Consider the following 12,624-nt stretch of genomic DNA (forward strand, 5'->3'; position numbering starts at 1 on the left):
TTACCAAAACCAGTTCAGACACTGAAATACACTCTTATAGTATATGGACTGAACGTTTTTATTTTCACTTCTAATAGACCCCCTCTCATGAAATAATTGAATTTTGTTTCTGGCTTTATTATCACACAAAAGATACATTTCAACAACTTACCACCTCTCTAAAGCTGTGCTATTGTTCGAATAAAAATAATTTTTAATTGATTATTTTCTTTCGTATGTAGACACAAATTCATGCGCGACAAATTACAATTTGAATGTCAAGGTTTTTTTTTATCCAATCAAAAGCCAAATATACAGATATCGCGGGTAACAATGGCGGCTTACATAAAATGTCAACAAGGCAAGCGTTCATATCTTTCTACGCCAAGACAGCAAGATGAAATGTTTAATTCACACAGTGCTCAAGGATTCAAGAAATGAAGATCTCGGATAATAGTTGGAAAACTGTTGTAAATTGCGCACAGAAGTGGATAAATCTAGACGGAGAAAGACAAGAGTTGGCCGAACTGTATAAAGATGTTTTTCAAGGTAAGCATTCTGAAGAGACTAGGTCTTTATCGAATTTTACCAATTGTTTCTGTTGTAGGGGCCTATCGTTTTGTACACAAGGCTTAATTTATCGATCACAAATTAGTCAGTACAAAGCCTCTGACTCAGCTTTTTTGATTTTGTTGGGCTTCCCTGATGAAAACATAATAGGCCTATCCTTTATTTAGCCATATTCTAGCTACAGATTGCTGCTAGTATTTGTCCATATTGCAATTTGCTTATTAATTTTGTATCAAGCAAGTAGTTTGAAACATTAGCTCAAATTGCAATTCAGACCTGTCCTTGGAGATAGGGTACATTTTAGTCAACAACTTTTCAGTTCTAATAGTTCTAGGGCAGGTTACTGACCTACATTAATTATGTCATTTCCTAGTACCAGAGGGTAATAAACAGTCTGTTATCTCCTTTAATTGATTTATTAGGTATTTTATTTCTTTGTCTCAAGCAGTTGGCACTTGTATACCCCTTTTGACTGTTATTAGCCTTTGTTTTATGGCTTTTGTGTTTTTATTACTTTTAGGTAGTAAAGATGATGCAGCAAAGATGTATTGCTTTCATACCAAGTGTTACAGCAAATTTACATACAAAGGTCATATTGAACGAGCTGTAAAACGTAAGAGAAAGTTAGAAGAATCTGCACAGCCTGTAGGTAAATCAGCGCCGTGTACTCCATCACCTAAGAAACGTTTGCGTTCTCATTGTCCTACTGCTCTATTAAAATCTGGTGGTTCGAGAGTTCTCCCTAAAGTGTGCATCGTATGTAAGAAGAAAGCAGGCTGTCTAAAGGTGCGAGGCAGAAGAGTCATGGACAGTTTACTTCAAACTACGACTACTGATGCAGGTATGGTATTCTAATATATATTATATTTTTGATCTTTTGTTGTTATTTTGTCTTGTCTCAGATTGTCAGCTATGCCGCTTTGTTTTTTTAACCCTTTACATATGAATGAGTTCTTGCACATAACCCCATTGTTGATCACATTGTGAACCCCATTTTGTGTACATTTACCAGATTAGGTTCCTTTGCATCCACTTATATTTTAGGAGTTCTACGTGAAGCAGCAGAAAAGAAGCAGGATGAGTCAATACTGAAGCATTATCATGCCAATTGTTATAAAAAATACACAAATTTTTTATACAGTAAAGCTCCGGAAGTTTAAGTCAGATTTTCTTTTTTTGACATGCCAATTTTTACAGACTACTTTTTTAACATCTATACATTGTGTATCAATGAAACATGTAATTTGTTTGAATAGGTCCTATTTCTGTACATATCTTGATTTTTAGCCAATAGATTTCTTTACTTAGCTGCTCCAAGTCATTGGAATGTCACACTGTATCTGTTTGGTGCAATCTTGCCCTTGTCCAGTGGCATACAACCACTGTTGTTTTGTAAGTTGTTTATTTAAAGAATGCATATTTTACATTTATTTTTATAGGTCACAGGTGGATCTAGATTGTTACAAAACTACGTTGGATAGATTTTGTGCAGATGTGATACAATCAAGGATCATTAATGGAGGTGAGGTGTTAAGGATGTCTAGGTTGCTAGATTCATTCATAAAAATGGCAAAACAAGATGGTGTTGACGCCTCTTCATAGAGGTGAGATCTTTTTTCTGTTCTATTTGAAATGATATGAAGGAAAAACATTTTTACAGGGATGACGACTTCAGTTCATCATGGATCCTTTCTGCCAGCTTGTCTTTAGTCTGCCGATCGTGAAAGAAAAAATCTGTACATTTAGTTGTACACATTGTTTGCTGCATTAGAATCATTAGTATTCATATTAATGTCATAATTTGTTTTGTAATTTTGCATCAGAAAACCACTTGTAACAAGTATGTAAATTATCTCCCTTGTATAATACAAAGTATTTTATTTTTATCCACTTATCAGATACAGTTTTCAAGTGAAACCAACGATTCAACTGGTACTGACACGGAAACCACAGACTCAAGTGAAACGCCCATTCATAAACAGCTTGATGACAATACGCTACATTCACTGTACACTGCCGCCTTAAAGTTAAAAGCGGAATTGCAGTTATGTAAAGGGTATGAAGGTAGTTGGCCTCCTTTGCCTTGTGATTTTAATTTGGAAGCCTGCAAATTAATGATACCTGTTTCCTCGTACAATACTCTAGCTTGAATTATCGGTGCATCAGAAGACCCCACATTAGAGGATTATGTAAAGGTTGATGAAGTTACCCATATTAAACTGCTGTCTATTCTTCAGGATATTATTGTGCTTCAGTCGAAAGGTCGCAAGCATACACTGAAATCCTTGTCACTCGGTTTAACGTTGCGTCACATAACTGGTTCAAAAAAAGTTATCGACCTTCTGAATGGATTTGGACACAGTTCGTCACATAAGACTATTGTGCGGTATGACACATCTTTAGCCCAAATGCAATTGAATAAAGGGCCAGTTTTTGTTCCTGACTCTTTTTCTGAGAAATTGAATACCGTGCTGGTTTGGGACAATATTGATTTTAGTGAGGAAACTACTTCAGGTCATGGAACCACTCACCACACAAATGGAATAGCTATCCAGTGTAGCTCTGACATGGTTACAGAAGCTTTGGAGAGGCAGACTCTACCACGAATTCCACGACCATTTTCAAAAGCAGCCACACACATAGTACCATATCAACCAAAAAGGAGAGAAGGTACACCGCCTTTTGATATTAGAAAAGATGTTTTTGAGAAAAGTTTTTATATTTCATATCATTACATACAACATCTTAAGGATCTGGCATTTGTGATAATGAGGTACACTGGGGATACAGACTCTAACCTTCCTGGGTGGACTGGTTTCAACACTAAGTGCTTTCCAACAGAATCCTTGGTTAAAACAAACATTGCCTACCTTCCTATGATTGAAGCTTCCCCAAAGGAAATGAACACTGTGGACACTATATTATGTCGAAGTTCGGAAATGGCTGATAAATGACAATCAAAGTTTTTGATCTAATTATCTACGCTAAAGCTCAAGAAATCCGATGGACAAATGACATTTTTCGAAATCGTCTGGTGATAAGATTGGGAGAATTCCACACCTGTATGTCATTTCTTTCAATTATTGGGAAACGGTTTCAGGATGCTGGATTGAAAGATATATTGGTTGAGGCTGAGATAATAGCTAGTGGATCCGTTAATGCTGTTATGGAAGGAAAACATTACAACCGCTGCATGTATGCACATAAACTCATGTTTGAAGCTCTACACCGTTTGAAGTTCAGTTTTTTTGTTGAATCTTTATCTACCTAGAACAGAGAAAAGATGTCATGTTTCCTTGATTATATGTCTACTACCTTTCCATCAGAAATCTACTTGAAGTTTGTTAAATTCAGACGAATTTTTGGAAATCATCAACTTATATGAAAGTTTTGATAAAGCGCAGACATCCACCAATAAAATCTATGCTCTTTGGTCAAGCTATCTTCAAATGGTTGAAATTCTTTTGAGCTTCATTCAAGCAACCAGAGAATCTGATTGGAAGTTGCATGTGGCATCTATTCGGTCAATGCTACCATGGTATTTTGCGTATGATAAAACACATTATTCCCGCTACTTACCTGTGTATTAGATGGAGATGATAGCACTTGAGACTACGCATCCAGAAGCTTTTGAAATGCTCACCGAATCCGGACAATGGACAGTACAACGACAGACTAGATATGGATTTTCAGCTGTTGCATGTGATCAGACAATTGAACAAACAGTTAATAGAGAGTCTAAAACTTCAGGGGGAATAACTAGTATTACATTGAACAGAAATGCAGTAAGAAGATGGATATTGTCCCAAAGTCAAAGAACAGCTATACATCACCAGTGTGAAATCTTGGCAGGGCTAACAGGGACAAATCGAGATAGAGTCCACCTTGATGCATCAAAGAATAAATGTGACAGAGATTCTATACAAAGAATTGTTGAGTGTATAGAACAGATGATAAACCCATTCAGTTATGATCAACCAGAAATGACCAGCATAAGCTCAGGTGTTGTTGCTAGTGATGAAATCAGTGCTGATCTTATGAGTGCGGAAGAAGTTGGCGAAGTTGCCTTAAATAATTATATTGAAGAGCGTCTTACTTCTGATAAGAAGAAATATGATCCAATAAAGCAAGTCAATTGAAGATGAAGGCTAAGACCCAGTCTGGTAAAGAAGTGATATTACAGAGTGATAGAAAATTATTTTCAAGACTACTAATTATTGGACAACAACGTAGTATAGATCTCAAGGAAGTTTTGCGATACTCACTTGGTCCAGTTTCTTACCCTCTTGCGAGTGCGAATGGATCAATAGCTAAATCAAATAAAGCTGCTCTCCTTCATCTTATTGAAAGTAGTTGTAAAAATTGTACTGAAGATGGAATGCCCAAAAATTTATGATGGAATGGCTTTGATCCAGTCCCTTCCAAAACAGTTACCATCTACATTTGGAGAACTTGCTGATTTCATTCTAACCAATATTCTTCAAAAGGCTAATCAGCATAACCTTTATAGAATTGACTTTGTCACAGATACGTATCCTATCATTAGCTTTAAAAATGCAGAAAGAACTAGGAGAGCTGCTAAAGGTACCCAAAAGAGACAGATATATGGTAAAGACCAGAAAATCCCCCAGCAATGGTCCAGCTTCTTAGCTGTTGGTAAAAATAAAGAAGCCTTGGTTGAATTTTTTTTTTCTATTTGGACTACAGTTGATCCTGTCATCCTGGGTGATTTGCATCTCTATGTTGCCCACGGTGCAGAATGTCATAAAATCTTCGTCAATAATGGTGCCACAGAGACATCTAAAGTAAACATCGAAAAATATTAAGTATGAGTTATTGTCCTTGTTCTTGAAAACGCGTTCAAGTTTTAGGTTGTAAACACTCTAGAAGGGACAATACTTGACAGATTTGGACGAAACTTGGCATGAGTGTTTGTTATCACCCAAGGATAAACCCTATTGAAAATCAGAAAAATCGAAAAATATTAAGTATGAGTTATTGTCCTTGTTCTTGAAAACGCGTTCAATATTTAGCTTGTAAACACTCTAGTAGGGACAATACTTGACAAATTGTGACGAAACTTGTTTATTATCACCCGTGGATAAACCCTATCGAAAATAACAAAAATCGAAATATTTTTCATAGGAGTTATTGACCTCGTTCTTGAAAACGTTTTTAAATTTTAGCTCTAATACACTAAAAGGCATGATTCTTGGCTGATTTTGACAAAACTTGGTTTTTTTATTCATTACAACGCTGAAGATTGAATATGCCTTCTAGAGTTTTCATGAGATAAAAATTAAACACGATCAAGGGCAATAACTCATACTCAATATTATTCAGTATCGACCTAAAGAGTTCAAAAGAAGTGTATGACTGAAGGTTGAATATTTCATACTGGCGATTGTTACTGTGCTGCTAAATATTTTATTCAAAATCAAAGCTACCAGTGGGCGTATATTACTTTTTCCAAAACATTTCAGGTTTTCACCAGCAATTTGAAAAAAAAATTATTTAACAGTTATGAGTTTTGTAAACAGAATGTGTTGTCCTTGATATTTAAATTATTTATCTCATTTTCAAAGTTGTTTCGTGTATTAATTGACAATATGATATTGGGATTCTTTGAGGCTTGTGTAGGAGTCACACCTATAGATGAATGTATTTTGTTATTATATTCATCGACAACAATAACAAGTAATATTTTAAGCCATTTTTGGGAATTTAATTCTGTGAACTTTTTGAATAATTTGTTTTCCAGAGTTCTATTAAATCTCTCAATATCTGCGGCTTTCCCTTTATCATATGTACTGTAAATTTTAAATCCAAGAGGTTTCATATTTTTGTTATAAAACTCAGTTCCTTTATCCCCCACAAGAAATGTTGATGGACGGACAGAGGCAACAACAAAGAAAATTTATAATATTTTTCCAATTTAAAATAATCAGTCTTACTGAAAAACATATGGCACAACAAAAATTTTTTCTTAGAGAAATTAGAAATAAGACTATTGAATAAGAGGTAACAATTGATATACAATTTCTTGGCTATAAAGATAAAGATAAAAAGTTATGGCACAAATATATTGGAAATGAATATAGGAACAAATTTATCATCATTGGGAAGAAACATAAATCATAAACATATTAAGATATTAGGCATATATTTTTCCCCATGATGAAAAGCTAATGAATGGATTCAACTACCACGGTAAAATGACAGAAATAGAAGCAGTAATTAATAGGTGGAAAAGTAGAAACTTAACGTTAATTGGAAAAATTCAAATTATCAAAACCTTTTGTATTTCAAAAATTGCATACCAATTCTTATCCTAACCAATACCAAAAACAATCATTCAAAAAATCAATACAATATTTTATAACTTTATTTGGAATGGTTCTGATGAAATTAAAAAAGACAGTCTCAATCAAAATTATGATATAGGTGGCATGCGTATGATAGATCTAGAAGAATTTATAAAGTCTTGGATCCAAAAACCTTTTACTGATTGTAATCAAACATGGTTAACAAGTTATAAGATGATTTTAAAAGAGTACGATGGAATGATAACCCTAATTTTAGCAAAATTGATACATTGTCACCTTTTTATAATAATTTATTTGAAAATTGGAGGGATATTTTCAGTAAACCCATCAAATAAAATTATATTTAATAATAAATTGTGTCTGCTTGAGCTGAATTATACACTTTTGAACACTGTAGGATTACTACAAGTTAAGGATTTTAAATTAATAGACAATTTTATTTATTTTCAACAATCACATAGTATTAAATTTATGATAAGAACTATAAGTAATAAAATTAAATTGATGAAAATAAATGAGGAAGAGGACCTAATTTTTAAAACACCAACAGATTATATTAATTTAGTATTAATGTCTGTATATGACAAAACATTGGGTAATATTAAACCAAAGCATATTTATGATTTTAATGTAAGAATGAAATATCAAAAGCCAACAGGAATATTTAAATGGGAGGAAAAACTAGGAGAGATACTGCATGACGATATTTTGACTGCTACTTTTAAATATGCCAGATGGATATGTAAGAATACAAAATTACATAATTTTCAATATAAATATTTACTTAATATCATTCCTCTTAATTTTAAACTTTTCAAAATGCATTTATTGGAGACTACTTTATGTAAATTTTGTAATAGTGATCTAGAAACTATTGATCATTTCTTTGTGCCATGTTCGATTTCGAAAATAAGTTGGGATGAATCGTTAAAAATTTTTAATAAGAGAAGCATTAATGTAAATTTCGGTCCTAAGTATATTCATTTTGGGTATTCTTGTCAAAATTATTTTAAAACCACATCGGAATTTTTATTTGTAAACCATGTTATTATATTGACAAAATACTTTCTATACAAATCAAAGCTTCAATGTCAAATACCAACAATCGAAAATTACTATTTGTATCTTCAAGACGTAGCCCAAACTGAACTTAATACCTTTAAGGGAGACGATATTATCAAAAGTAATTGGAAATTACTTGATTTAACTGACAGTTTCATATCTTGTTGAATTAAATGTATTATACTATGTCAATATGTATGTATATTTATATAGTTGTTTTAATTCTCACCGTGAGTGTGTGAGGGTGTGCATGGGTAATTGTTTAAGCGTATTTATGTGTATAAAAATCTGTAAATGTAATAATATTGGTTTACCAAAAATCCACTTAATTTAATTCATAAAGAATGGATACTACTGAAACTGAAGAACCTCACGAAATTGAATCATCACAAAATCTACAAGATGTTATGATATCTAAACAAAACGAGTTAAAAGAACAATTAAAACATTATAATAAATTAAAAACTCGTTGGACTAAGATTGACACTACTTTTAAAACTTTTAAAGTGTTATATCAGCTATTATCAGTTTTATAACGGCATCTACTGCAGTAACAGTAAGTATATCCCTTCCGTTATTTATTCCAGCTATCTTAGGAGCACTTACAGCTGTTCAAACATCCTAATGTGGATTAATTACTATTGGCTATACCTCTAAAAAGAAAACATTATAAAACAAAAACAAATTTAATAAAAACACATTTAGATAAATTATTTATTTTTTTTGAATGAAGTAAATCAGTCAAAATAATTACAATAGAGAATTTAATGAAATATTAAATGAATTACTAATTAAAATTGATTCTTTTAAAAAAGAGTTTAATTTTCAAACAAACATGGGAAAATACCCAAGGAAAAATCAGTTTGAAAGGAGCACGAATTAAACAGCTAAAAGTTGCCACGCTAGTGCGCAAACCACCTAAATTTGTAATAAAAACAACAGCACCTAAATTTGTAATAAATGAAAAGCACCTAAATTTAGACCTATGAAAGAAAAAAAAACAACCTGAAGAAGAGATTGAAAAGATTGAAAATTAAACATTTGATCACATGATTCGTGACATAATTGATAATTTTAAAACTTTTAAAGGTCAAATTGAAATCAATGGAGAAATCTTTCAAGATGGTAAATTTAAGCATAATTTTTAATTAACGTCTATTAATGATAAAATGATTAAAAGAGCTGTGAAGACTATAACTGAAAATCAGAAATTACAGATTGGTATTTTACTGATCGTACACACAATTTCAAACCAATCATAAGATCAAAAATAGGAAAAGGAACTCAATGATGCAGCAAGGCATCACCCACTGTTTGTCCTTTCATGAATTAAGGAGAAACAATTCAGTTACTATTTTTTTTACGTTTTATTACGACACCTCACATTCCACACACACAGTTCACAAATAATTCCTTTGATGCGTTAGATCATTATAAAAAATGTCGTTAAGCAATACGGGTATACAAACGATGTGAAATGAAAAGACGTGGTTTAGCTGTTAAGTACATATTTAGTTCATTTGTTCGTTAATTTTGTATTTAAACGTTATTACTTTACACTTACAACATGTGAGGGGGTATATGCGTTAATTAATAATCAATAGAATTCTGTGAAAAATAAAATAATTGCGGCGTTTTTAATAAGGCTGTTCGTTATGTTGATCATAGTGCAACTTACAGTTCTAGGGTAAGAGATTGGCTGTGCGACCATTTATCCCTGATTATCAGTGACTAGTTTTGTTCGTGTTTGAACCCTTCAAACTGATTAGACTCACCTTGCGGGGTTCTATTTATACTGTTCATGGACCCCGGTGGAAGGTTACCGGGATTTGGGTTTTACCGGGGTGGATTTTTACCGGGGTTTGGGTTTCACTGGGGTTGCTTGGGTTCGTAAGTCGGGGTTATCAGGGTGGATTTTTAAAAGTGTAGTGAAATGTGCAGGGCGGTGAGGGTACCGTCCAACACCTAACAGTAAATGGAAATGTACGAGCTTACATCGTTTGAGAAGTGAGAGGGTGGGAAGGCTTTAGGGGAAATCTAAAGTTGGAGCACCCAGTGGGAGAAAACTAACAACAAGGCAGTACAATAAACTAATATAGAAATATCAATAACTTAACCTATTAATTAATTATAATGACATTAATAAGATTAATTTATAAATTGGTCTACGTAAAATACCTGATTTAGTTTTAACATATGCACTGCGAACTAAACCTTTTGCATCTGAGACAATTTCTGTTACTCGACCCATAGACCACTGATTTCTTACAATGTTTTCAACGACAATCAAAACAATATCATTAACAGCTAAATTATATTGGGGTTTACTCCACTTCTTACGTTCTTGCAACAAAGCTAAATACTCTTTTTGCCCTTGCTGCCAATTTGCATGCGAAAACATCTTCACGCTGAAATTATTAAAACCTTTCGAATGGTGCTACCGCGATAGTTAGCATAAGGGGGATTAAAAGTCCATTTAATATGGTGTTGTAAAAGCTCAGCATCAATTTGACTTTGATTCCAGTTCTCTATTTCAATGCGCAATTCTCGTTCAGCACCGCAAAAGTTTGATCCATTGTCACTCCTTAACTCTTCACATAGCCCTCTGCGTGCAATAAATCGACGCAAAGCTTGAATAAATGAACTAGTGTCTAATGAGGAAGCTACCTCTATATGAATGGCACGTATTGACAGACATGTGAAAATTACTCCTTAACGTTTTAATTCCTTGCGACCTTCCTTAATTAAAAAAGGACCAAAATAATCTATCCCTACACACATAAAAGGAGAAGACACTGTTACTCTATCTCTAGACAAATCAGACATTTTTTGATTCATGACAGGTGCACGAAGCTTACAGCAAATAATACATTTAGAGATGATGTATCTGATAACTGAGTTAGCATTTATAATCCAATAACTTTCACGAAGTGCTGCAAGAATATGTCCTCTACCAGCATGATTTATGAAAATGAGTTACAATAAGATTTGTGACCTGACCATTGCGAGGTAATATAATGGGTTGTGTAATATTAAATGGCAAACTCGAGTTACGTAAGCGACCACCTACTCTTATTAAATTTCCATCAAGTATAGGATCTGAACGATATAAACAATTATTTTTTGGCACTATCTTAACTGTACCTTTGGAGTTTCCCTGTTCATGCAGAACATTTAATGCATTGTGAAATGATTGTTGCTGGGTAAATAGTACAATTGCTCTTTCAGCTTCATCAATTTCATTTAAATTAATATCTAGAAATTGAGGCTAAACATTCCTTATACAATTTGTTTCATTAGATACAAACTGGTCTAACTTGACACCTACTAATCCATAAGGTATGCGTTCTTGAATTGACTTAATTTCTTTAACATGTTCTAACAAAAGAGATTTAAATCTTAAAACATAACACACTGCTCGTTTAAGATGATACCAGTCTGAAAAATACTCTGTGACTTTGTTCAATACAGGTTGAGAAGGCCAATTTTTTCAGTTGTCCATAAGAACTCCGGCCCCATGAGCCAACATGGGCTTTTAACATTGTCATTTACAGAAATAATACGAGAAGAATCATCTGCAGGATTAGCCATGGTTTGAACATATTTCCGCTGATGAATACCAGTTGAATGTCTAATAGCACTAATGCGATTGGCAACAGAAACATGAAAGCGTTTCGATTCACTATTAATATACTGTAAAACAGTAGTGCTGTCTGTCCAAAAGGTAACAATTTGTGGCATAAATCGAGTTCCTTTTGCAACATATTTGCTAGTTTCACAGACAAACATGCAGCAGACAATTCAAGTCTTGGTATTGTACAATGTTTCAAGGGAGATAACCTAGATTTACCTATGATAAATGGACAATGAATTTCTCTAGTCTGATTGACAATACATTGGTAACAAACAGAACCATATGCAATGGTAGATACATCTGAGAATATATGAATGTCACGTTTAACAACAGTTCCAAAATTAGGGGGAATAAAACATCTGTCTATTTCCAAATTTTCTAACGCATATATTTGGTCTTTCCATTTAAACCAATTGTCTTGAAAGTTAGCAGGAACAACATCATCCCATCCTATTTTAGCAGCACATAAATCTTGTAATATCCTTTTAGCATATAATGTCACTGGAGATATAAATCCCAGGTGGTCATAAATTGAACCAACCACAGATAAAATTCCTATCTCTAAGTTTGATATTAAAGTTGAAGGTATCACTCTCTATAGTCCATTGAATGCCTAAAGCATGTTCCACAGGTAATTTGTCACAAGTTATGTCTAGTTGCTTTAAGTCTTTTGCTCGTTTTTCAACAGGAATGCTATTAATGAAATATATGAACTGTCATTTGGTATTCCTTTGGAGGCAAATCAAATTGTTACTAGTAAACTTATAAGATACACTTCATCGTACTCTGTCTTTGATAATTAGCATTGTGATTATTATTGTTTTTATCTACACCTGTTGCGAAGGACTGAATATGAAACGCAGGTTTACTACTTTGACCTGATGAGCTATTTAATAGACTCCAAGTTTTTACCAAACATAGGATTTGATGATATGGCTACTTCTTCGCATACAAAGTTAACAAAATGTTCAAAAGTAGCACGTTGTAGGCTGTGAGCTTTTCTTCGCCAACGATCTTGCAAGTAGAAAGGTAACTTGTCCATCAATTCCCTTG

The 12,624-nt window shown here is 33.3% G+C and overlaps 2 protein-coding genes across 2 annotated transcripts; both read left to right on the forward strand.

Moving 5' to 3' along the window:
• Nucleotides 1-416: 416 nt before the first annotated feature.
• LOTGIDRAFT_163777 (hypothetical protein) lies at nucleotides 417-3,503 on the forward strand (the record flags this gene model as incomplete). The annotated part of the gene is made up of 3 exons (XM_009060292.1): nucleotides 417-528; nucleotides 1,070-1,335; nucleotides 2,787-3,503. The coding sequence occupies 3 exons, from the start codon at nucleotides 417-419 to the stop codon at nucleotides 3,501-3,503; spliced, it is 1,095 nt and encodes a 364-aa protein (XP_009058540.1).
• A 681-nt stretch (nucleotides 3,504-4,184) lies between these two features.
• Nucleotides 4,185-4,688, forward strand: LOTGIDRAFT_163778 (hypothetical protein; the record flags this gene model as incomplete). The annotated part of the gene is made up of 1 exon (XM_009060293.1): nucleotides 4,185-4,688. One exon carries the CDS (start codon nucleotides 4,185-4,187, stop codon nucleotides 4,686-4,688), a length of 504 nt encoding a protein of 167 aa, XP_009058541.1.
• Between the last annotated feature and the right edge of the window lie 7,936 nt (nucleotides 4,689-12,624).

Source organism: Lottia gigantea, assembly GCF_000327385.1.
Source record: "Lottia gigantea unplaced genomic scaffold LOTGIsca_41, whole genome shotgun sequence".
Lineage (NCBI taxonomy): Eukaryota > Metazoa > Mollusca > Gastropoda > Lottiidae > Lottia > Lottia gigantea.